The sequence below is a fragment of the Conger conger genome, chromosome 12, assembly GCF_963514075.1.
Source record: "Conger conger chromosome 12, fConCon1.1, whole genome shotgun sequence".
Taxonomy (NCBI): Eukaryota; Metazoa; Chordata; class Actinopteri; order Anguilliformes; family Congridae; genus Conger; species Conger conger.
The window spans coordinates 15899055-15925569 of NC_083771.1; the positions used below are offsets into that span (position 1 = coordinate 15899055).

General features: G+C 48.8%; 1 protein-coding gene across 1 annotated transcript; it reads right to left on the reverse strand.

Annotated features, from left to right (window-relative positions):
- Positions 1 to 310: 310 nt before the first annotated feature.
- tjp2a (tight junction protein 2a (zona occludens 2)) lies at positions 311 to 26185 on the reverse strand. The gene is made up of 24 exons (XM_061263051.1): positions 26035 to 26185; positions 19548 to 19665; positions 16136 to 16189; positions 15607 to 15731; positions 14965 to 15067; positions 12705 to 13515; positions 11952 to 12055; positions 11639 to 11792; positions 10813 to 10924; positions 9992 to 10110; positions 8240 to 8315; positions 7756 to 7906; positions 7309 to 7417; positions 6923 to 7142; positions 6320 to 6510; positions 5635 to 5730; positions 5190 to 5269; positions 4579 to 4789; positions 3703 to 3803; positions 3379 to 3609; positions 2685 to 2792; positions 2180 to 2464; positions 1907 to 1992; positions 311 to 968 (listed from the first exon to the last, which is right to left on the reverse strand). Exons 3-24 carry the CDS (start codon positions 16178 to 16180, stop codon positions 827 to 829), a joined length of 3660 nt encoding a protein of 1219 aa, XP_061119035.1. The 5' UTR covers positions 16181 to 16189; positions 19548 to 19665; positions 26035 to 26185; the 3' UTR covers positions 311 to 826.
- Between the last annotated feature and the right edge of the window lie 330 nt (positions 26186 to 26515).

Here is a 26515-nt window from a genome sequence, read left to right on the forward strand (position 1 = left end):
TCTCCCATGCAGAAAAGAGAGTTTAGTCACAGGTCGTTTGGCCAGAAAACAACTTCTTTGTTGAATTTCCCAGTAATTCAACAAAAAAACGATTTGAAAGTCGAGATACCTCATTCTTATGTTGTGCTTCAAAACTCCACAATCTGTAGCATTGATTACAGATTCTTATACAAGCCAGAAAACAGATTCTGTTCATTTTAACAATCAAGCATGCATCGCACATGACATGTTTTGGCAAAACTATCCATTAGTCCCTCAAGGTGATAGAAAGACAGACTGTAGACCAAGCATGTTCAACTGACAAAGGCACTTCAGAACTGGCAGATTAAAGTTTTATTTATAAAGTTTATATATAAACAGAGTCTAAAATTTAAAAAAATCAGTATAATATAAGTGACATTTATATGCACAGAGGCCACAAATTACCCAAGTTCAGGGATAGGAAAGCTTGGATGGCATACAATACTCATAACCACCCAGCAAACACAAAATGTCCTGACAAAGGTACTACAATGTTTTGTCTGTTATAACATTGCCAATACATGGCTGCAGCATTGTGAGAAAGTTTTGTGTTAGCCAGGTACGCTAGCAGTTTAAGCAACAAAGACGTGAACAGCAGTGAGGTCTCATTCACCTCTAGAGGAGTTGGGGAATAAAACCTAACCCACAGACAGACAGACAAACGCTTTTGTGGATTGGCTTTATGGACGGGGCACTTGGGTGTGGTTGTTAGGGGCGGGGCACTTGGGAGTGGTTGTTAGGGTCGGGGCACTTGGTGTGGTTGTTAGGGGCGGGGTGGAGCCCCTATGAGAGGGCGGGGCTCTATCTACAGCTCAGTGTCCTTGTATTTCCCCCCTTGAGAGTAATAGCCCTTGGTCCGATTGGCCAGCTGCCGGCGGTACTCTTCCTCTTCCTCTTCGTACGGTGGCCTGGGGGGAGGGGTCTGAGGCTCCGGGACCGAGCTGGAACTGAACACAGGACAGGCCTCAGCCACACTAACACAGCACTGACCACAGCCACACTAACACAGCACTGAGCACAGCCACACCAACACAGCACTGACCACAGCCACACTAACACAGCACTGAGCACAGCCACACCAACACAGCACTGACCTCAGCCACACAAACACACAGCACTGACCACAGCCACACAAACACAGCACTGACCTCAGCCACACAAACACACAGGACAGGCCTCAGCCACACAAACACAGCACTGACCACAGCCACACTAACACACAGCACTGACCACAGCCACACTAACACACAGCACTGACCTCAGCCACACAAACACACAGCACTGACCTCAGCCACACAAACACAGCACTGACCACAGCCACACAAACACAGCACTGACCTCAGCCACACAAACACAGCACTGACCACAGCCACACAAACACACAGGACAGACCTCAGCCACACAAACACACAGCACTGACCTCAGCCACACAAACACAGCACTGACCTCAGCCACACAAACACAGCACTGACCTCAGCCACACAAACACACAGGACAGACCTCAGCCACACAAACACACAGCACAGCACAAAGTGTGCACAGCAGAAAGATGGGGCTGTAGTTTGGGAGAGTGAGTATGGAGTGTGCACAGCAGAAAGATGGGGCTGTAGTTTGTGAGCGTGAGTATGGAGTATGCATAGCAGAAAGATGGGGCTGTAGTTTGGGAGAGTGAGTATGGAGTATGCATAGCAGAAAGATGGGGCTGTAGTTTGGGGCAGCGAGTTCATACCCCATGGTCAGTGGTCAATTGTGGTCTTAACACATAGCCTTTGGAAGATTATAGTCCTGCCCTATTGGCTGCTGTCATTTGTAGTCTTAACCTTAACCTATTGGTTGTGGTCGATTGTGATTTTACCCTATTGGTTGTGGTCGGTTGTGGTCTTACCCTATTGGTTGTGGTCGATTGTGGTCTGGTTTTGGTGGTTTAACTGGAATGGCATAGATGTCTGGATGCTTCTGGGCTATTTCCACCTGCCAAAAGAAGAATCAATCTGTACTTGTAGAGTATGGTCTCCATTACACATCTACAGACATGGGCATGACCCACACACACACACACACACACACACACACACACACACACACACACACACACACTGACCGAGGCACTCTGGACCTCCTGTCACTGTGACACTCACACAGTCACAGTTACACTGACCCTGGCATTTTGGGCTTCCTGTAGCTCCAGGATTCTCTGAGCTCTGGCCTGGTGCTCCATCTGCTGAAAGGCCTTCACCTTCCCCATGAAGGACTTCTCGGCAGGGTCATCCTGGCTCTTCGTGGGGGATTCGGGGCCCGGCTGGGCGTCATGGGGCCCCCTGGAGCCCCGGTTAGGTTTGAGAGCCACGGGTGGGGGCAGGGGCTTGGGGTCCTGCCGGTCCTGGTCACTGCTGCCGGGAGTGCTGGAGTGAGAGTCCCCCTTCCTGCTGTCCTGCGTCCTGGGCTGGACAACAACACAGGCAGAGCTGAGCAGCTGCCCAGTGCAGGACTCCTGTGACATCACATGCACTCCTATGACATCACACTCCCTGTGTCCTGTGACATTACACACGCTCCCAGACATCACACGCCCTGCACAGCTGCCCAGTGCGGGACTCCTATGACATCACACAATGACATCACATGCCCTGTGCCTGGTGCTGGAATAAGGGGGGGGTGGTCACCTTGGGGGGTTCAGGAACGAAGGAAGGAGGGGGACTGGGGTCCCTCAGAACCTCTCTGCTCCCTGATCTCTTCATGGGACTGCGGGGCTCTGGGACAGGCCTGTGAAACTGAGGGGAGAGAGAGAGACCGACTGACAGACTGACTGACTGACTGACTTTCTGACTGACTGACAGACAGACAGACAGACTGACTGACTGACAGACTGACAGACTGACTGACAGACGGACAGACGGACTGACTGACTGACGGACTGACTGACGGACTGACAGAGACTGACTGATTGATTGACAGACTGCGTGACTGACAGACTGCGTGACTGAGTGAGTGACTGAGTGACTGACAGACTGAGCAACTGAGTGACTGACGGACTGACAGACTGAGTGACAGACAGACTGACGGACTGATTGATTTACAGACTGAGTGACAGACAGACTGACGGACTGATTGATTTACAGACTGAGTGACAGACAGACTGACGGACTGATTGATTTACAGACTGAGTGACAGACAGACTGACGGACTGATTGATTTACAGACTGAGTGACAGACAGACTGACGGACTGATTGATTTACAGACTGAGTGACAGACAGACTGACGGACTGATTGATTTACAGACTGAGTGACAGACAGACTGATGGACTGATTGATTTACAGACTGAGTGACAGACAGACTGACAGACGCGGTGGCTCACCTCCTCGGGCAGGACGGGTTCGGAGGATCGGCTGATGGAGGACACCTGCGGCACGCCCTGCGGCTCGTCCATCAGCTCGTCCAGCTCGTTGTCCGTGTAGGCCCCGCCCTCGTCTGCGGTGTCGTCGTAGTCGCTGATCAGACGGCTGTCCATGCTCAGGTAGTCCGCACTCATGGACGACAGGTAGGACATGCGGTCCTCCTGCAGGTCCAGGTCCTCTGAGCCGTCCATCTGAGACACAACACAGTAACGCTGGAGCAGCTGTGGCGTTTGGGGAGAGTGCGTTTATTGAGAGTATGAGGTGGAGGGGAGGAGATGGAGTACCTTGCTCTCAGACACCCAGACGGCCCGGTTCTGCTGCTCCCGGATGGAGTCTTTGACGCTGCCGTACCAGGCGTCGTTCGCAGAGTTCAGGTCAATCGTGTCTGTGGGGGAATACAGGCGGCCAACTTAGAAAGCCCACTTACCCACACACGCACTGCAGGCTACAGGGGGGCTATGGGGAGGATTTGGAGGTGGAGGTGGAGGTGGAGTATGGGCACAGGGCAGGTGCAGGTGTAGTACAGGTGGAGTACAGGTGGAGTATGGGGATTGTACAGGTGTAGTACAGGTGGAGTATGGGCACAGGGCAGGTGCAGGTGTAGTACAGGTGGAGTACAGGTGGAGTATGGGCACAGGGCAGGTGCAGATGTAGTACAGGTGGAGTATGGGCACAGGGCAGGTGCAGGTATAGTACAGGTGGAGTACAGGTGGAGTATGGGCACAGGGCAGGTGCAGGTGTAGTACAGGTGGAGTATGGGCACAGGGCAGGTGCAGATGTAGTACAGGTGTAGTACAGGTGGTGTATGGGCACAGGGCAGGTGCAGGTGTAGTACAGGTGGAGTATGGGGATTGTACAGGTGGAGTATGGGCACAGGGCAGGTGCAGTACAGGTGGAGTATGGGCACAGGGCAGGTGCAGTACAGGTGGAGTATGGGCACAGGGCAGGTGCAGGTGTAGTACAGGTGGAGTATGGGCACAGGGCAGGTGCAGATGTAGTACAGGTGGAGTACAGGTGGAGTACAGGTGGAGTACAGGTGGAGTATGGGCACAGGGCAGGTGCAGATGTAGTACAGGTGGAGTATGGGCACAGGGCAGGTGCAGGTGTAGTACAGGTGGAGTACAGGTGGAGTATGGGCACAGGTGGATGGGGCTGCTGACCGGTGAAGAAGTGGGCGCAGGTCTTCCTCAGTTTGACAGCGTGCTCGTAGAGCTTGCGTGAGCTGCGGTTGGATGAGGGCATGAGGCGGGATCTCATGGCCTTCACGCCCTGCTTGCTGTCGGGGTTGAAGAAGATGACGATGGGGTACCACTGCGTGTAGTTCAGCGTGTCCACTGCCTTAGGAGCCACGTCCAGCAGGGCGTGCAGGTCCTGGGGGACAGGAAACAGGAAACAGAAAGCCGTCAGTGTCTCTCTGCCCCTCTGCTACAGACACAAACATCACTTCTGCCATTCAGAATGCATGCAAGCCTGTACAGTAAGTGCACGAAATACATTTTATTTGTTTGCCTTTTTATAATTTGGAATGTCTAATTGCAACTTCAGCAATACACACATGCAAAACCCACTGCCAATTCAGGACAGTGTGGATATCCACAGTTCTCTTCTGAATAAATGTGCAGGAGTGTGAGTCAAAGTGTAGGAGTGTGTGTGCGAGTGTGTGTGCGTGTGTGCGTGTGTGTGTGAGAGTGTACGTGTGTGTGTGTGTGTGTGTGTGTCTCACACAGGGTATGTAGGCTGTAAAGTGGGGCGAGGGGGTGGGACTCTGTACCTGCTCGATGATCTGGCGAATGGTGTTGAGCCTCACCACCCCAGAGGACTGGTCTGAGCCTGCATCTCTCGGCTCCGTCCCTGAGAGAGAGAGAGGGGTCATTATTATCATATTATGATTATTATTTATTATTACATACATCTTATTGTGGGGGTTTATTTTTATGGTTTTTCATTAACATATGCTTTTGCAAAATAATTTTACTTGTCATGCAAATAATGCTCATTTGAATTTGAATTTTAGAGAAAGCGGGAGGGAGAAACAGAGCGAGAGAGAAAAAGAAAAAATGAGAGAGAGAGTGAGAGAGAAACAGAGGGAAGGAGACAGTGAGAGAGACAGAGAGTGAGACAGGGAGAGAGAGAAAGAGCAAATGAGAGAGAGAGGGAGACAGAGAGAGAAGCTAACAGACAAGGTGTAATCTCTCAGTGATGGGGATTAAACTCACGGGCGATGACAAAGAGATCAGGAAGTTCAGCCGCCAGCTTCTCATTGGCTGCGTCTGCTATCGGTCCGTACAGGACCACCGGTCTCTTAAACCCAGCTGAAACACACACGCAACACACATACACACACAGATTAACAAGAAACTCATTCATTTACCCCCTTCTCCAATATATGTGTGTGTGTGTGTGAGAGAGACTGTGTACAGGTGTGTGTGTGGGTGTATGTGTGTGAGTGAGTGAGTGAGTGTGTATGTGTGTGTGTGAGAGAGAGTGTGTACGTGTGGGTGGGTGGGTGGGTGGGTGAGTGAGTGAGTGAGTGAGTGAGTGAGTGAGTGAGTGAGTGAGTGAGTGAGTGAGTGAGTGAGTGAGTGAGTGAGTGAGTGTGTGTGTGTGTGTGAGAGAGAGTGTGTATGTGTGGGTGTGTGTGTGTGTGTGTGAGTGTGTGTGTGTGTGTGTGTGAGAGAGAGTGTGTACAGGTGTGTGTGTGGGTGTATGTGTGTGAGTGAGTGAGTGAGTGTGTATGTGTGTGTGTGAGAGAGAGTGTGTATGTGTGTGTGAGTGTGTGAGTGAGTGAGTGAGTGAGTGAGTGAGTGAGTGAGTGAGTGTGAGTGTGAGTGTGAGTGTGAGTGTGTGTGTGTGTGTGTGTGTGTGTGTGTGTGTGTGTGTGTGTGTGTGTGTGTGACTCACCCTCTCTCAGCACCACTCTCTCGTATGCAGGGAAGCGGGTGGTGACGGGCGTGGCGGTCAGGTCCTCTCTGCTCTTGCGCAGGTCTTTCTTCTTGCCTTTCCCCTGCCTCTGACCCCTGAGCCGCCAGAAATCTCCTCTATCGCCGCCTGCTGCGCGCTGGGCGTTCTGCACGTTGGCCATCTGATCCGCCCTGCATCGCACACAGACAGACAGACAGACATTCAGACAGACCGACAGACAGACAAACAGTTTTACATCGTAAACCCTTATAATCATCACCCTTTCAAAGCATCAAATGCCTTCAATCCTATTAGGAGAAGGATCAACACATTAACTGTTAAACACAGAGTGATCACCCATATAGCATGGACTCATTTCATTTAATTCATTTCCAGATTTGTGGTTCACTTATGTGTTTACTTATTATTATTGTCCAATCACAGCACACAGCCTGTCCAATCACAGCTCAGCCCATCTATGGCGGAAAAGAGGACCAGAGAATCCATGCTCATATTTACAGGCTCAGAATGGAAGTCGCACTGAATGGTGCTGGGGATGGAGCATGAGTTATGGGGTCAGGGGTCAGGGGTCAGGGGTCAGACCTGCTCTTGTTGGGGATAATGCCCTTGTCCAGGAGCTGGTTGTCCTGGCCCGTGCGCACAGCCAGCCAGCTGCCCAGCTTCCCGCCGTACAGTGTGTCCACCACCTTGAAGATCTGGCCCCGGCCAAACGCCAGGCTCTGCGGCGTCTCCTTCTCGTACTCAAAGTGTGTCCTGATGAAGAACGAGTCCCCGCGGCCCGACGCCAGGATGTCCTCATACACTGAAACCCAAAGTAGAGACAGGGCCCCTCTTCACTCATTACTGCAAACCAAGGAGCAGGGCCACAACAAATTCAGTACAAAATCAATGCCAATTCTTGCAACATTGTTGTAAAGTGTTACTAAAGTTATCATCAACAGCAGTAGTAATAGAGAGTGGGAACACACCATCAGCTTTGCTCTGTGCCAGGATGGTCACCTCCTCGCCTTTCGGGATCTCCAGCAGGAAGAGCACAGCATCCTCCCTCACCATTCCTCGGAAGTCTGTGTTATTCACCTGCAGGGACACGCACAGCCAGCAGGGGGCAGCCATGTAAACTACGTCTCCCTTACAGTGAGTGCTGTGTGTCAAAGCCTTGGGTATGTGCAAACAGAACTGTGGTCTGCACACTCCTGTTGACCCACGAACACGGTCAGGATTGACTGGGCATCCCAAACTAGGGTGTGAATTGGATATATACAGCTCCGTGTTGGTTAGCAATTATTGATATTGGCAGACAATATAATCAGTTCCCGCGTGCTCTACTCTGTTCACATGGTGGATGATAGGTTTCCTAAGGGAAGTTAGTTGTGAATTTGTGCTGGAGGGGGCGTATATGGGAGAGCTCTCCGTACCTTCATGATCTGGTCGCCGGAGCGGAGGCCCTCCTGCTCGGCAGGGCTGCCCTCCTGCAGTCCTGCGATGAAGATGCCCACGTCGTTTCCCCCCGCCAGCCGAAGCCCCACACTCTCGCCCTTCACAAACCTCACCATCGTTGTGTTCGGCCTGCGGCAGAGCAACCAGGAAGAGGCTTGACGCTCGCTCGCTCGCTCACTCACTCACTCACTCACTCACTCACTCACTCACTCGTAAATAGCTGGCATTTATATTGATGCTTCTCGTTCACCCATTCACACGTCACACGTCACACGTCACACGTCACACGTCACACGTCACACACCGACGTGTGATGGTGAGCAGCAATTGGGGGTTACATGTCTTGCTCAGGGACACTTCAGCACACTCAGGGTGGGAATCGAACCGGCGACCCTCCGACTGCCAGACGACTGCTCTTACCTCCTGAGCTAATGTTGCCACAGCCGTGTTCAGGACACTCACCCATACATCTCCAGGTCCTCTTCACTGGGGCGAAGCTGGATCTTTGGAATGGGTGGGCGACGCTCCTTGATCTCAACTATGAGAAACGCGTAATAGCAGTCAGAGTGAAATGGGTGGAGTCAGCACTGCAGATTACATTCTGGCCTCCAACCGCAGTATCCACAAGTGCATTATATGTTATATTTAGCAGACACTTTGATCAAGAGTCATTTACACAGCAATGACTACCTTAAGTGCATTAATATGTATCTCTTCAGAAGGAAAGTTACACATTTTATTCTATGAATTCCGGAGAATGGCCAGAGCTGGGGCTTTAAAGCACATTTGGATATGAGACCTTATAACAACAGTCACCTGTAACATGGATGACATAAGGCAGCCCTTATAAGCATCCACGTCATCTGCCCATCTCCATCTATCCATCCATTGTCACCCGCTTATCCGGAGTCCGGTCGCGGGGGCAGTAGGCTAAGCTGGGTATTCCAGGTGTCCCTCTCCCCAGCAACGCATTCCAGCTCCTCCTGGGGGATCCCGAGGCGTTCCCATGCCAGGAGAGATATATAATCTCTCCAGCCAGTTCTGGGTCTACCTCGGGGTCTCCGCCCAGTTGAACGAGGCCGGAAAACCTCCAAAGGGAGGAGCCTGGGAGGCATGCTGATCAGATCTCTAAGGCTGAGCCCGGCCACCCTACGGAGGAAGCTCATTTTGGCCGCTTGCATACGCGATCTCATTCTTTCGGTCACTACCCAAAGCTTGTGACCATAGGTGAGGGTTGGGATGTAGATCGACCTCTTCACCACGACGGTTTGGTGCAACGCCCGCATTACTGCTGACGCTGCACCGATCCGCCTGTCGATCTCACGCTCCCTTCTACCCTCACTCGTGAACAAGACCCAGAGATACTTGAACTCCTTCACTTGGGGCAAAGACTCGTTCCCAACCCGGAGGGAGCAATCCACCGGTTTCCGGAAGAGAACCATGGCCTCGGACTTGGAGGTGCTGACTCTCATCCCAGCCGCTTCACACTCGGCTGCAAACCGCTCCAGTGCGTGCTGAAGGTCACGGTCTGATGAAGCCAGCAGAACCACGTCATCCGCAAAAAGCAGAGACGCAATTCTGAGGTCACCAAACCGGACACTCTCCTCACCTCGGCTGCGCCTTGAGATCCTGTCCATGAATACCACAAACAGGACCGGTGACAAGGGGCAACCTTGGCGGAGTCCAACACCCACAGGAAACGTGCTTGACTTTGTGCCGAGAATGCAGACACAGCTCTCACTTTGGTTATACAGGGACCGTATGGCCCGGGCCAGCCAAGCCCAAAAGGCCTCCCTTCTTCAGTTTGATGGCCTCCCTCACCGCTGGTGCATATATAGCATTATAGCATATTTGGATGACTCATACCAACATAATTACAAGGAAACTTCCCTAATAACCATCTTATGACTGCAAAAGTGTTGGTAACACTGCCACTGATACCGTATGGTCAGCAGCTATGTTAGCCCAATAAAAGCAGGCAAACGTGAATGGTGAAGACCACTCAATTTGCGAGAAACTTTCATGGGAACAGATGGGTGGATGATGCAGCTACTATGGGGACTGCTTTACGGCATTTGCAACACAGGTGACTGTTATACGGTCTTGACCTACGCATGCGTGAGATGGAGAGAATCCAAAAGCACCTTCCTCTGATACTAAGAGGAATGAACTAGAACTCTATGGTATTGAGCGGTTCTGTTGCATTGTGGATACCTGGAGACTTCATTGTTTGTGACTCCTCCCTCTTCTCCACGGCAGGTAGGTGGTCATCAGGGATTTTGAATGGTGTTGGCATGGCACCCATCTTAGCCAGTCTACTAGGGGGGTCTTCCCTAAAATACCAAAAACTACAGTTTACCCAACACAACATCAAAAAACACTTTCCAACACATCACCTAGACTCCTAGACATCTAGACAAAACTGACTTTTCTTTTTTTTTGTTCAACCTTTATTTAACCAGGTAAAAGCGATTGAGAAAAGATTCTCATTTACAACACTGACCTGGCCAAGAAGGCATGCATCAATCAACACAAACATTGCTTAAAAAGCTAAGTGCATAACCAGAATACATTTACAGTGATTCAAACAAAAAATTAAATGACAGGAAAATTGTGTAGAATTAGGTAATGAACAAAGCAGTCAACAGTTGAAATGAAATGGGGATTAGCATGTGCAGTTATCAGTAAATAAGTCTTTTAAAGGAGGACAAGGGTGTGTTGAGATTGAGGAATTTGAGAAAGGATCATTACATTACATTATTGGCATTTTGGCAGACGCTCTTATCCAGAGCGACGTACAGTTGATTAGACTAGGCAGGAGCAATGCAGGTTTAAGGGCCTTGCTCAAGGGCCCAACAGCGGCGTGGATCTTATTGTGGCTACACCGGGATTAGAACCATTGACCTTGCGTGTCCCAGTCATTTACCTTAACCACTACGCTACAGGCCGCCCCTACATCATAATTTCTAAAAAGAAACTTCAGAGCAATTCCATAGCAGACAAGCAAAAGCTTAGCATTAGGTCACCGCCTTTACCTGGGCTTTTCCCGTAGCCTCTCAGTGGAGGAATGGGAGGACAGGTCGGAATGGTGGGATTGGCGGTCTTCCTGGGGCGAGTAGGAGCGATACGACTCGATCTCAGAGATATCTAGTGTAGAAACAGTGAGAGGGTTTAAAACCGCATGGGAACATAAGCACTCTGCGCCCCTGGAGAGCTGCAGGGGACAGTGGTGGGAGCTGGCTTTGCTGCAGATTACAGCCGTGACAATCATCCACAACAGAGGGATTATGAGTGGGGTGAGATTATACTGCAGAACACACAGATTTCACTCTAGAGCTTGTGGCACAGGCGGTGGCATTGCAGAGTACAGTGGGTTGGGTCTCTGAGGTTAGCAGTAAAGTGGGTGGAGTCTCAGAGGTAAAGTGGGTGGAGTCTCAGAGGTTAGCAGTAAAGTGGGTGGAGTCTCAGAGTTAGCAGTATAGTGGGCGGAGTCTCAGTGTTTAGCAGTAAAGTGTGCGGAGTCTCTGTGGTTAGCAGTAAAGTGGGTGGAGTCTCAGAGGTGAAGTGGGTGGAGTCTCAGAGGTTAGCAGTAAAGTAGGTGGAGTCTCAGAGGTTAGCAGTAAAGTGGATAGAGTCTCAGTGGTTAGCAGCAAAGTGGGCGGAGTCTCAGTGGTTAGCAGTAAAGTGGGTGTAGTCTCAGTGGTTGGCAGTAAATTGGGTGGAGTCTCAGTGGTTGGCAGTAAGGTGGGCGGAGTCTTTAAGGTGAGCAGTAAAGAGTGGATCTTGAAATGAACAGTGACGTTGGGTGACTAAGTGAGCCCTCTCACACGTTCCCAGGCAAAACGAGATCCCTGTACACACCGTCAGGCTCCGAGTCGCTGTCCACCATGGGCGGGATTCGGATCAGGACCTGCCGGTGGTCCCTCTGCACCACCAGCTGCAGCCGGCCGCGGGACTTCTCGATCAGCTTCCCCGCGTCCACCAGTGACATATTCTCTGTCACTGTCCCGTTAATCTGCAGGATGGAACCGTTTTAGGGAGGGAACACTTGCGCCTGAGACAGAGAACACTAGTGTCTGAGCCCGAGAACACGAGTGTCTGAGACCAAGAACACTTAGTGTCTGAGCCCGAGAACACGAGTGTCTGAGCCCGAGACATGCAGTGTGTGTCATACCTTCAGAATGATATCTCCTTCTTCCAGGTTCCCGTCCTTATTAGCCAGTCCAGTGCTGGTCATTTCTTTAATGAAGATCTGACTGCCCAGACGGAGACCGTACTCTGCAACCACACAGCTAACATTAAAACTGTGCTGTTCAACCACACAGCTAACATTAACACCACACTCTGCAACCATACAGTTAGCATTACAATGATATGATCTATAAACAAATATTAGGATGATACTCTTTAACCTGACAACAAACATTGTAATGACACTCAATGACCACACAACAAACATGACAACAATGTTATGTAACCACAAAACAGATTAAAATGATTCTATGATGACAAAACACATTTTAATCGGAAACAACTAATGCTACATCTGTACTCCACTACAATACAAATAACATAAAATGGAATGGAATATTTGTATTGGTGAAGCTACACGCTTTATGCTCAAACATTACACAGACGTTACATAACACAGACATTACAGTCGCACTGGGATGGGCAATCACATAAAAATGACGACGACACGCTCCACGCACGACACTCATGGGAAGGCTAATCATCTGCCACTGAATCTAGAAACCTGTTTTGACCGTGGGGTCGTCAGCTCCGTGAGATCCTGCGTGCCACTGCCTGATCCTGTTCCTACGGCCAACAGGGGCCAGGGCCGAGCACCTCCCTCTGATTGGCTGATCGTGGCGCGGGCCCGCACCGATAGGCCGAGGCGCTCCGAGCCCGGGGACGAGGCGCTCACCTTCGTTGGGACGGTTCTTCTGCAGGACGACGTTGACCGGTTTCTCCAGGGGCTCCAGGTTGCGCTCTGGTACGCGGCTGCGGTTGGGTGGGGGTGGGGGGGAGGGGGAGCGGTCCTGCAGGCGATCCCTGCTGGCGGCCCGGGGGCGGGGCTCCGGAGGGCGGGGCTCGTACCTCCTGCGGGGGGAAGGGCTCCGGTCTCGGGGGTAGCTCCGGGCTGGGCTGGGGTCCCTGGGATAGCCTCGGGGAGAGGGGCTTCGGTCTCGGGGGTGGTTCCGGGCTGGGCTGGGGTCCCTGGGATAGCCCTGGGGGGAAGGGCTCCGGTCTCGGGGGTAGTTCCGGGCCGGGCTGGGGTCCCTGGGATAGCCCCGGGGAGAAGGGCTGCGGTCCCGGGGGTGGTTCCGGGGTTCGGGGGTGAGGTCCCGGCCCCTGCTGCGGTCTCTGCGGTAGCCCCGTGGCTCGGGGCTGGGCTCTCTGTCCAGAGCGCGCCCCCTGCTGCCATCCCGCCGGAAGTCCCTGTCCGGGCTCCGGCCCCGCTCCCTGCTCCGGCCCCTGCCGCCCTCCCCAGCGTGGAGGCGGTCGCGGTCGCGGTCGTAGTCCCGCCCTCGGTACTCGGGGTCCAGGTAGCCTCCCCGGTTGCGCTCAGGGCTGCGGTCGCGGGGGTACCCGCCCTGCCAGCTGCTGTCGGTCTGGCCGCTCCGCGCGCTATAAATGCTCTGCCGGTCGTAGTCGTCATGGTAATCCGCGGCGCCAAACACACGGTCTTCAGGAGAGGGGGCGCGAATCGGAACCCTCTTGGGCCTCTTCACGACCTGTAGTGGCGGGGTGAAGGTTAGAGATGCTTTACCGAGTAGCACAAGGACAAACATCGGACCTAAACCTCCAAATAGCAAGCATATTACCCCCAAATAAGTAAATATATTACAAATTACTGATATACAGTACTGGGCAAAAGTTTTAGGCAGGTGTGAAAAAATGCTGTAAAATAAGAATGCTTTCAAAAATAGAAATGAACAGAAGAACAGAAGAACAGAAGAAAAAATCTAAATCAAATCAATATTTGGTGTGACCACTCTTTTGCCTTCAGAACAGCATCAATTCTTCTCGGTATACTTGCACAGTTTTTGAAGGAACTCAGCAGGTAGGTTGTTCCAAAAATCTTGGAGAACTAGCCACAGTTCTTCTGTGGATTTAGGCAGCCTCAAATGCGTCTGTCCCTTCATGTAATCCCAGACAGACTTGATGATGTTGAGATCAGGGCTCTGTGGGGGCCATACCATTACTTCCAGGACTCCTTGTTCTTCTTTACACTGAAGATAGTTCTTAATGACATTGGCTGTATGTTTGGGGTCGTTGTCCTGCTGCAGAATAAATTTGGGGCCAATCAGATGCCTACCTGATGGTATTGCATGATACATAATTATCTGCCTGTACTTCCCAGCATTGAGGAGACCATTAATTCTGACCAAATCCCCAACTCCATTTGCAGAAATGCAGCCCGAAACTCGCAAGGAACCTCCACCATGCTTCACTGTTGCCTGCAGACACTCATTCTTGTACCGCTCTCCAGCACTTTGGCAAACAAACTGCCTTCTGCTACAGCCAAATATTTCTAATTTTGACTCATTAGTCCAGAGAACCTGCTGCCATTTTTCTGCACCCCAATTCCTGTGTTTTCGTGCATAGTTCCTGAGTCGCTTGGCCTTGTTTCCACGTTGGAGGTATAGCTCTTTGGCCGCAATTCTTCCATGAAGACCACTTCTGACCAGACTTCTCCGCACAGTGGATGGTCCCACTAGTTTCTGCCAATTCTGAGCTGATGGCACTGCTGGACATCTTCTGATTGCGAAGGGAAGTAACCATGATGTGTCTTTCATCTGCTGCACTAAGTTTCCTTGGCCAACCACTGCGTCTACGGTCCTCAATGTTGCCCGTTTCTTTGTGCTTCTTCAACAGAGCTTGGACAGCACATGTGGAAACCCCTGTCGGCCTTGACATTTCTGCCTGGGAGAGACTTTGCTGATGCAGTATAACTACCTTGTGTCTTGTTGATGTGCTCAGTCTTGCCATGGTGTATGACTTCTGACATTAAACTATCTTCAGCAACCTCACCTTGGAAGCCTTGGAGTGCCTAAAACTTTTGCACAGTACTGTACACCAACACCAAACTATACAAACAAACTAAAACTATCACAGTCAAAATAAAATAAAACTACGCCGTGAAAGAGATGTTTCTTAGAAGGAAAGTGACAGGCACTCACTATTTTGGCCACTTTCCCGCATTTTCTCAGCTGCTGAACTGCGAATGAGTGAGGCACGTTGTCCATAGGAGTGGAGTTAACGAGAACAACCCGGTCATTCTCGCTGGAGGTCAAAAACACAACACATGCCAATAATTATACTTACAGAAATAACATGTGCAGTTACACGCAGTGGAAATGTTTTTCATTACCGGTAGAAAAAGTGGAAATAGCAAGTCTTAGCAATAACTTTTATAAAACTGCAGACTACCAAGGCGCAGTTTCCACACAGGAACACGAGGATGCTGTGATTTAATCTTGCTCCCAAACATTGCCTCAAAATGACACCAGACTGAACAAGGATGTCAGAATCCTTATCAGGGCTTTGTTTTGGCCCCTTCCCCTCCCCCCACATCCCATTTGAGCAAACCCAAATCCATCCTGACCCTGTACCCAATATAAGGCCCTGCCTTTGTGACAATGGCTGTGTTCGTAATCGCATACGAGCATTCTACTCGTACTAAATTTCAGGCTTTCATTTTCATTGAGTATGAGTAGTATGCGAAGTATGTGGTTTCGCAAAACACAGCACAGCCAATGATACTGCAGAGAGAGCAGTGATGGATTGATTGATTGATTGACTGATTGATTGACAGCACATACAATAGCAGTCCGTCCGCAGGGCCTCCCTGCAGCACGTCAGACACGATGATGGAGGTCTCCCCGCTGTCAACGTTGGGGTTGTCTCTACCCCCGGAGACCGCCATCCCGAAGCCCATCTTCGAGTCCTGCGGGAAGGGTGGGAAGGGGGCGTGTAGGGAGAGGAGGGGGAACTTAATTACATAATACTCAAGAGCTTATGCAAGAACGTTTAGCACAATCCTTACATTACATTACATTACATTACAGACGAAGCAGGAGACAATCCTCCCCTGGAGCAATGCAGGGTTAAGGGCCTTGCTCAAGGGCTCAACGGCTGTACGGATGTTATTGTGGCTACACCGGGGATGGTGTAGCCACAATAAGCATTCTGTCCCAAAGCATTAATAATGCATTGGGACAGAATGTAATGAATTGGGACAAAATGTAATGAATTAAATGCACTGGGACGGAATGTAATGAATGACATGCATTGGGGCAGAATATAATGAATGAAATGCATTGGGGCAGAATGCACAGGAGTGCCACTCACCCGGTGTAGTGTGACATTGAACTGTTCCCATACTGTGTCCTCCATTGTAGGGCTCTGTAGGAAAAAATGCTAAAATGACACAACAGTACAGATGCAGTACACCCGTTAAAAAGTGAAAAGCTAATTTATGGAAGTCTGTCATGGTTCAAACATCCTGTATGAAGTTTAAGAGTTCCTGTCTGCACTGAAAACATAGGTGATCCTGGAACCGGCTCGTTCTCCTCTTCCGAAATCTGGCTCACAGACGGAAAAACCGTCACTCCGACGGAGACAGGCAGACAGACGGACAGACCGGGTTTCCAATGTGGACAGACAGAGAGAAGAACAGACCGGGGTTCCGATGCAGACAGACAGAGAGAAGGACAGACCGGGGGTTCTGACGTGGACAGACAGCCAGACAGCCAGACGGACAGACGGACAGACCAGTGCTCTGACCCGGAAGGACGGACGGACGGACGGACAGACGGACCCACGCTCTGACGCGGACAGACGGACTCACGTAGCCCTGCAGGATGCGGAGTGTCTTGGCCGTGTGCGCCCATTTCCTGTGCAGCGACAGCACCGACTTCATGCCTGTCCCCCTCTCCGCTCACCGCATCTCCCTGTCCGCATCACCGATTCCCCACACCACTGTTCACCAGACCGCCCCGGCGCTGACGTAAGCCTAATTCTACTGCCCTACATTCCCCACAAATCCCACAGCCACCGCGGGGTAAACAGCAGCCTGCAGGACCACACCACCCCCATGCAGCCCTGCAGGACCTCCCCACTCCCCACAGCCCTGCCCTCCCCAGGACTGGAGTCTGCAGCACCTCCCCACATCCCACAGCCCTGCCCTCCCCAGGACTGGAGTCATTAGAGATGCCGAGCCGAGCAGGTCACACCGAGGCCAAGCGTTTGAAGACCAGTAGACCAGGGCTGGGCAACCCTGGTCCTACAGAGCCACAGAATACGCTGCTTTTTGTTTACACCTGAAAATCTGCAGACGATTCAGACCCAAGAAATAAAGTGAGGCGAGTTAACTGTGCAATTAACTGCTTTCATTGGTCAATTAAGCGCTGAGTAACAACAAAATCACACCCGGCAGCTCTCCAGGACCAGGGTTGCCCACCCCAGGTCACGCTGTTGTCTGAAATCTCCACCTAAGCGTGATGCACTAGGATACCCAGGTGAGTCCATGGTACTACAGGCAGACTGCCAGAGAAATGCCACTCTATACAGAACGTGAGTCACCGAACCAGCCGGATGTCAAAGAGATCCATAAACAAATAAACAGAGCGAACGGTTAGTATTACTACGAGTGTCCCCAGACCTGTAAACGGGACAGAACTGAACAGGATTTGGGCTGAACCAGGGCAGAACGTAGTGCCCATATTTCAGTCTCGCCCTCTTTCGCACTCCCTCTCACACTCAGACACATCACTCTGAATACACAAATGTGATGTACACTAAAGTGCAAATCATAACCAGGGACAAGTGCACTGAAAACCCTAGAGGGAAGCACGGTTCAAAGCACTAGAGTGATAACATCAGATTTATAGAAAACAAAAAGCAAAACCAATTATGAGCTATTCTTAAGGTTATCCTTTAATCTCCATCTTACTGTACAGCCTGTTCCACTAACTGAGCATAAACCCACCATCAGCACAGCACGACACATCCACATCCCATAATGCATCTGTCCTGTCTATTGTTGATTGGGTCTACAATGTGGATAATATTTTAGTGAAGTGCGTGATGGGATTCTAAATTGAATCAAGATACATTTTGGTTAGGTCAATCCCACAAAACACAAACAAGCCTTTATGTACAGATGCTATATATTATCAAACAGATGTTTTCCATTTTCAGCTCATATCCAACTCCAATAACAACACAAATTACCCAAAACTCATGTCATCAACTTTCACTGAGGCCTGTCCTGGTTTTGCATTTCAATGCTCTTGCTGAACTGCCTGGTTCTCATAACAGTGAATCTGATATCTCATATCCTCTCTGCATAAGTAAATAAGTAAATATAAATAATTCTACTGACACCTGGTGGTTTTCTAGTCTGAAAAGTCCTTGTGGCTGACTATAAATATCAAATACTGAAAAGTGGTCTGCTCATTACTCTGCCTATAGAAAGGAGCCAGAAATTTGCTCTGGCAAATATAGAAGCTTTGATTTGGTTAACTACAGTAGTAATAGTGCTACTGTTCTCACTACTGCTACAGCTACCAACACTGGGCCATAATAGATAATGTAGCTGTCACTGACACTACCAGCTACCTCTACCGCTGCCTTTGCCTCTGCCTCTGCCTCTGCCTCTGCTTCCACGCTAATACCAACTGCTTCTCCTAGACTACTACTGCTATTAGTACTGTAACCAGCAGTGCTAAACAAGACCTCCGCCCTTCGTGCGAGATCTATCACAACTCTTACTGGTCACATAAGTTAAGATAGATTGTTTGCTTCAGCTGGGAGTTGTGGAATGCATTAATGATTCACCTCTGCGATGTAAAGTATGTTTTCAGGACAGCTCATTTAATAACACATTGTGCCACATTACATTCATGTACCGCATTCTACTTTGACTTGCCCCTATCCATGCTTACGTCATTAGCATAGTACTGACTGTATGTAACAATTCAGATCACAGGAGTAACTGAGACAGCTAGTGGGGAGCCAGTGAAGTATAGTCGTTAGGGGACTGGGCTTGTAACACCAAGGTTGTGGGTTTGATTTTCAGCAGGACTGCAGCGAGGGTATCAAGGTACATCTAGATATGTGTACTGGTTAAGTATAACATAATGAGTACCAGCTTCAGCTTATCAATGAATACATGCAGACGGATCACTTGATTGGCAGAGTCAGTTTGTCTGTTTGAGCTGGGAGCAGCAGTGTGTACCTGTTTGAGCTGGGAGCAGCAGTGTGTACCTGTTTGAGCTGGGAGCAGCAGTGTGTACCTGTTTGAGCTGGGAGCAGCAGTGTGTACCTGTTTGAGCTGGGAGCAGCAGTGTGTACCTGTTTGAGCTGGGAGCAGCAGTGTGTACCTGTTTGAGCTGGGAGCAGCAGTGTGTACCTGTTTGAGCTGGGAGCAGCAGTGTGTACCTGTTTGAGCTGGGAGCAGCAGTGTGTACCCGTTTGAGCTGGGAGCAGCAGTGTGTACCCGTTTGAGCTGGGAGCAGCAGTGTGTACCCGTTTGAGCTGGGAGCAGCAGTGTGTACCTGTTTGAGCTGGGAGCAGCGGTGTGTACCTGTTTGAGCTGGGAGCAGCGGTGTGTACCTGTTTGAGCTGGGAGCAGCAGTGTGTACCTGTTTGAGCTGGGAGCAGCAGTGCGTACCTGTTTGAGCTGGGAGCAGCAGTGAGTACCTGTTTGAGCTGGGAGCAGCAGTGTGTACCTGTTTGAGCTGGGAGCAGCAGTGTGTACCTGTTTGAGCTGGGAGCAGCGTGGTACTGAGAGGCGGTGGAGGCACAGGTACTGGGCTTCGGAGCAAAACCGGTCCCAGGAGCTGCTCTTACGGACCAGGTCACCAGAGGAGTAATCCCTACAACAGGAGAGAGACCACGGGTCACTGTACAGCTAAACACACACACACAGACACAGACACAGACACAGACACAGACACAGACACAGACACAGACACAGACACACACACACACACACACACACACACACACACACACACACTCACACACTCACACACTCACACACTCACACACTCACACACACAATCACACACACAATCACACACACACTCAATCACACACACAATCACACACACAATCACACACACAATCACACACACAATCACACACACAATCACACACACACACACACACACACTGATGCTCATACATGCATCACTCAATCACTCACTCATGGACAATCACACACACTCATGGTTTCACACACACACACACACACACACACACACACACACACACACACACACACACACACACACACACACACACTGATGCTCATACATGCATCACTCAATCACTCACTCACGGACAATCACACACACTCATGGTTTCACACACACACACACACACACACACACACACACACACTGATGCTCATACATGCATCACTCAATCACTCACTCACAGACAATCACACACACTCATGGTTTCACACACACACACACACACACACACACAATCATGCTTTCACTCAATCATTGACAATCACGCACACACTCACGCTGTCACACACACACTCATGCCCGCAATCACCTATTGACACAATCATGTAAACAATCATGTACACACTCACGGTTTCTCACTCACACACACAATCACACAATCACACAATCACACACATACTCTCACACACACACTCATGTCCACAATCACATATTGACACAATCATGTAAACAATCATGTACACACTCACGGTTTCTCACTCACACAATCACACAATCACACAATCACACATACACACTCATGTCCACAATCACATATTGACACAATCATGTAAAACAATCATGCACACACTCACGGTTTCTCTCACACACACACACACACACACACACACACACCTATTGACACAATCATGCAGGCAGTGGCCTGCCCCGCGGCCACTTTATGAGGTTCACCTCTCTAACAACGGTCCACATCGCAAGTGACTTCAAGCCAGAATCAGCACAGCCCCCCCGCCCCCGCCCCCCCCCCCCCCCCCCCCCCCCCCCACGGTGACTTGACAGCATCATGCAGTTCCTACAGATATTTTAGCCACAGATCCTCCGATTCCACCTCACCCCAAAGGTGCTCTATTGGGCTAAGATCTGGTGACTGCAGAGGCCATAGGAGTAAACTCAAGACACTGATGTTCATGCAACCAACTTGAGATGATGTGTGCTTTGTACCATAGCCTATTGTCCTTTGAGAAGCATCCATTTGAAAAAGGGTAGAATATGGCCAGCAACAATGCTGAGGAATGATTGCACAATTAGTATAAAAGGGCCAAGAAAACATTCCCCAAACCATTATATCACTGCCAACAACCTGTACTGACACAAGACAGGATGGATCCATGGATTCATGCTGTTTGCACAAAATACTGAGCCAAACATCTGCATATCGCAGCAGAATTCGAGATTCCTCAGAACTTCCTCAGAAATTTCCTCAAATTTAGAGCTTCATAGTCAGTTTTGTTTTGCTGGTGGAACCATTTAAAGTTTGCCAGGTGCCACGATGAAAAACGCATTACAAAACAAATTGATATTCCAGGTCCGTAACTGTGTTCAGAAAAGCCCAACATTCTCAAGACGTTAAGTCTCAGAACATCTCATCATTGTCTACCAACACAAAGTAAAATCCAAGAGCTGATGTGGAGCAACCTCCTGGAGCTGGCATAGGATGGCCCGTTGATGAAGTACACACAGTCTCTGTAACCCTCTGTGATGTAATACACAGTCTCTGTAACTCTCTGTGATGTAATACACAGTCTCAGTAACTCTCTGTGATGTAGTACACAGTCTCAGTAACGCTCTGTGATGTAGTACAGTCTCAGTAACGCTCTGTAATGTAGTACACAGTCTCAGTAACGCTCTGTGATGTAGTACACACAGTCTCAGTAAATCTCTGTGATGTAGTAGACACAGTCCCGGTAACGCTCTGTGATGTCGTACACACAGTCCCGGTAACGCTCTGTGATGTAGTTCACACAGTCTCGGTAATGCTCTGTGATATAGTACACACAGTATCATCATAGTAATAATAATAAAAATGTGTTACTTAGCTGATGCTTTTATCCAAAGCGACTTACAGTTGATTACACTAAACAGGGGACAATCCCCCCTGGAGCAATGTGGGATTAATTTCCTTGCTCAAGGACCTTATCGTGCCTACACTATAGTTGTGTATAGCCACCAACCTTCCGGGTCCCAGTCATGTACCTTAGCCACTAAGCTGCCTCAATAGCCTATGTATCAGTGCTGGCGTTTCCTGCGCTGCTGATTGGTTCAGACTCACCTTATTGGCCGCCACAGCTTCCTGTTCTGTGGCATCATGTCTCGCTTGTTGAGAGGAGCGACTCCAATGGCCGCCTGCATGATGGTGATGAATTTCTTATATTTCATCACGGAGCCTTCCAGAAGCATGCGCCACAGCCTGCCTTCGTGTTACGACTGTGGATCAATAGCTCACACAACCTTTTCCCTCTCCTCTGACCAAACCCCCTTTTGACAAAAGGAGAAACCCTCTGTAGATCTTCCTTATATAATTCCGAAGCTCTCCGCAAGCATTTATACACAGATGAAAATGCAGCTGGGGGGATAATTGTAGCATTAATCCGCCGACCGACAACATCCATCCCCACGTCCCCTGTAATCTGCAGGGCCCACCCAGCCCACGGACTCGACCCGTTACAGCTCTGAAAAAGAACAGCTGCTTTTCAGAGGAACCCAAAACTGTGCAGTGTATAACCGTCACAAGTCAAACAACTTCAAACAGAATATATAACCAAATCAAAGCAGACATGAAGATAAGGAATAATGTCACAGGGTAATGTACTGTAGGTTAGCTGAGCTTCAAGTGCTGCAGGGGTGGATTAGAGTCTGGGGGGTTTCCAGCATGAAGAACCAGGGATTTCATGGCCAAAGAGCAGAGAGTGCAAATCCCACAGCACTCTAAAAGGACCAAGAACCCATGAGCTTAAAAATCTCTACTTTTAACTGCTTAGATAACAGGCATAATGATTATGCACTGTTTACCATCAGTCCACAAAACAAACAAAACAAAAACTAAAGCACCACTGGCAACACTGACCTGGGAACAGTCTCCCATTATACACAAATAATAAAGCAGAACTCACAATACTGACCCGGGAACAGTCTCCCATTAGACCAGAGGGGTCCAAAAGGGCTGGTGTGGGTGCAAGTTCTTGTTCTAGCCCAGCACTACGACGTAGCTAATCAAGGTCTTTATAAAATGGGACACTCCTGCATAATGCACACTGAATTACACTGTTTATCCTAGTAGGCACAAGATACTGCTCACAGGAATTCAAATGAAATGCATTCAACTGTTAGGCAGTCAGTTGGAAACAACGCTGTATGCAAATGTTTTTCAGATATTCCGTTGACTTTTGTTTCAGGATCTAGTGGGAAAAAAGAGCCAAAACAAAGCATGCAAAAAAGGCCACACATAGCTGGCTCTCATATCAGATAACAGAAGTTAGAGTGTGCTACTCAGAACAACACTGTGTGTGTGCATGTGTGTGTATGTGTATGTGTATGTGCATGTGCGTGAACAGTATGTTTGTGTTTCAGTGTGTGGATGGGAGTCTGTACACGTGTGTGTGTGTGTGTGTGTGTGTGTGTGTGTGTGTGTGGCAAGCCGTTATAACTTTGAATCATTTTTCTTTACATAACAATTTGTTGAAATTTGATATCACCTTGATATCAGTTTTCGGAACTTTGATATCAAATTTCGGGTTCCAGTCAGAAAGGAAAGATTGTTTATAACTAGCAAGTATGTAGGCTAGTTGGTTAGCTATCAGCTAGAGAGCCAGTATAATACTAGCAAGCATCAGTAATCAGGACACCCTACCAAACTCATAGAATGATGCATTTACCACGAAACAAACAGTTTGCAAAGCATGACTACTGTTAGATGTCTTTGGTCAATGCGTAAAAGAGAACACCTGTAACCCATATTAACATCTCGAGTGATGACATTGCACATACATACATACATGTGAGTTAGCAGACTGCTTTAACAAACTACTAATTCGGCACAATAGCAGGATATTATAGCTAAGCAATAATAATGGAGATAGCTACCAACACCAACAGGAAATGTGAGTAAAGCAGTATTGTATGTATGCATGTACAACTTCATCACTCTCAATATGTTAATGTGTTGTTAATGTCATTTAAAATGCACAACAAGGGGCGGCCTGTAGCGTAGTGGTTAAGGTAAATGACTGGGACCCGTAAGGTTGGTGGTTCTAATCCTGGTGTAGCCACAATAAGATCCGCCGTTGGGCCCTTGAGCAAGGCCCTTAACCCTGCATTGCTCCAGGGGAGGATTGTCTCCTGCTTAGTCTAATCAACTGTACGTCGCTCTGGGTAAGAGTGTCTGCCAAATGCCAATAATGTAACAAGAATTAGCTTTGCATATAAGCCAGTGAGTGTGCGTCTCAGTATGCGTGTGTTTCAGTGTGTGGATGAGACTGTTGGTGTGTGCGTGTGTGTGTTTGCATGTATGCGTGTATGCGTGTGTGGATGAGAGTCTGTACATGTGGGTGTATGCGTGTGGATGAGAGTGTGGGTGTGTGTGGATGAGAGTGTGTACATGTGGGTGTGTGTGTTTCAGTGTGTGGATGAGAGTGTGTACATGTGTGTGTGTGCTAGATGTAGATATTATCAATGCTAGACCTTTTCACAGGGCCCGAAATCCATGCCTATGACTGCCTTTATGCAGATACATGCATTTCTGTGTGTGTGTGTGTGTGTGTGTGTGTGTGTGTGTGTGTGTGTGTGTGTGTGTGTGTGTGTGTGTGTGTGTGTGTGTGTATGTGTGAACATGCACTGCATCTGTTCTACAGTTCCCACAGTGCACTGCACTGGCGACATGTTAGATCTTGCCTGGCTGGTTTAATCTCTGAACAGATTCTCAGTCTTCTGCTTTTCAGCTAGGCGTTATAAGCACACACCGCAGCATCGTACGTGTGTGTGCATGCATCTGTCAATGTGAGTAACGCAGGCATTTGAATGTGCGCAAACGGCGGCTTTCTGAGTCAGTGCCGCCGTTGTACTTCGACTCTGCACAAGAGAGGGCTCATTTACCCAGCTCCAAGGGCACTGTGAGAATCCGACGTCATTGTTAATAGTTAATTCAGCTAAAGCTGGATTTGACGTCACTTAGCAAGTATGGGCTGTTATCTGTTAGGTCTTTGTTACGATCGGAGTTGTCAACGCCGTTAATTCGGCTAGGAAGGAAAGGGTAAATAAGCCCAGAATAGCCATTGTGAATTTACGGGGGGGAAGACGATAACAAAAACATGCTTCAAAACAGCATGGTCATACGCTATGCGATAGGCCTATCATGTCCCGATTTAAACAAAGTGAAGTATATTACTGTCGAAACAAATTGTTTTATTATAAATAAATAAATAAAAAATTCTGATTTTTGTTATGGTTACCAAAATGTACAACCGTTTGACCAACTGGATAAATATGACAGCGTATAAAAAGGATAAACCTAGTTTTTATGAACGAATTAATTACTTATGCGTTTGGCACATAGCTACACACACACACACACACACACACACACTTTTGCAAATTACATTTCATGTAGGCTACTCTGGGAATGTGGCAATAAAGTAACACGAGTGGCAGAAAATGAATTCTACAAAGCCACGAAATGACAAGCTGACGAACAGAAATATGAACAGCCTTAATTATCTTTACTGTTCCTAAAATGCGCACTATAAACCGCTTTTAACCATGATGTAGCGCCTAAAACGATTCCAGCTCAAAATGTCCACAGGTGCTGCATTTATAACAGCCATTGGACGGGATATAGAAGTGACTCACACCGTACGGCCTAAGCAGGTAACTGCGGTCAGACCAAGCACCGAGGCTATTTAAGCGCTCTACCCTCATAACCACGTTCTTCAAAAACAAAGAGACTGTGGGAAGATAAGACGAAAACACAAAACCAGATTATGTTTAATGTTCCAAACGTGTCTGCAAATCTGGTATTATATTACAAAACTCAATTGGGCTATCCTTACTCATAAATACTAGCGTACATAAAAAGTAACATTCTTCGCGAGTAGAAGAATAAACCCCACCCAGTTGCGATGGAAAGAAGTTGTGAAAGCTACGGTTGTTAATAAATGAGCGACTGTAACATAAGCTATGCAGTAGGCTATATGCAATCCACGTTAAACTTACCTCGTGGGCGTCCTTTACAAAGTAAAGAATGTAGTTCAATCCAATATCCAATATTAGATTATAGAAGAATAAGACGACAGCTCTAGAAAATGTACAAAGGCTTCTGACAGCGCCAGGTTTCCTGGATCTAACAGGTATGGGCGTGACGCTGTGCGTCCAGGTGAGTCTCCTTTCACACGTGACCCCGTGCGTGGTGTGGGTGGGGGTGTTTTTTACGTTTGAAAACTTGGAAAGAACCCCGGAAGTACGACAATAATTTAATTTTGAAACGAAGGATCGTCAATTGTGAGGTAGCTATTTAAACGAGTAGTCAGTTTCAGTACTATGTCCAGTTCAAGTACAGTAGGGTATTCAAATGTCCAGTGTTTCTGCGAGAACGGATCCGCAGCAGTTTTATAATCTGCGGATCTCATGCCTTTTCATTAGCCTATTTTCCTTTGTGACAAGCTATAACCGTATTGCTACCGAAGTAATTGCAAAT

Bases quoted from the DNA above. Each gene is read 5' to 3' on its own strand.
- tjp2a (XM_061263051.1), bottom strand. From the start codon at position 16,180: ATGGAGGACACAGTATGGGAACAGTTCAATGTCACACTACACCGG. The intron at 5,731-6,319 runs GTGAGTCACACA...TGTGTGTTTCAG, and splicing joins GAGAGTGGTGCTGAGAGAGG to CTGGGTTTAAGAGACCGGTG. The intron at 2,793-3,378 runs GTGAGCCACCGC...CTCTCCCCTCAG, and splicing joins AACCCGTCCTGCCCGAGGAG to TTTCACAGGCCTGTCCCAGA.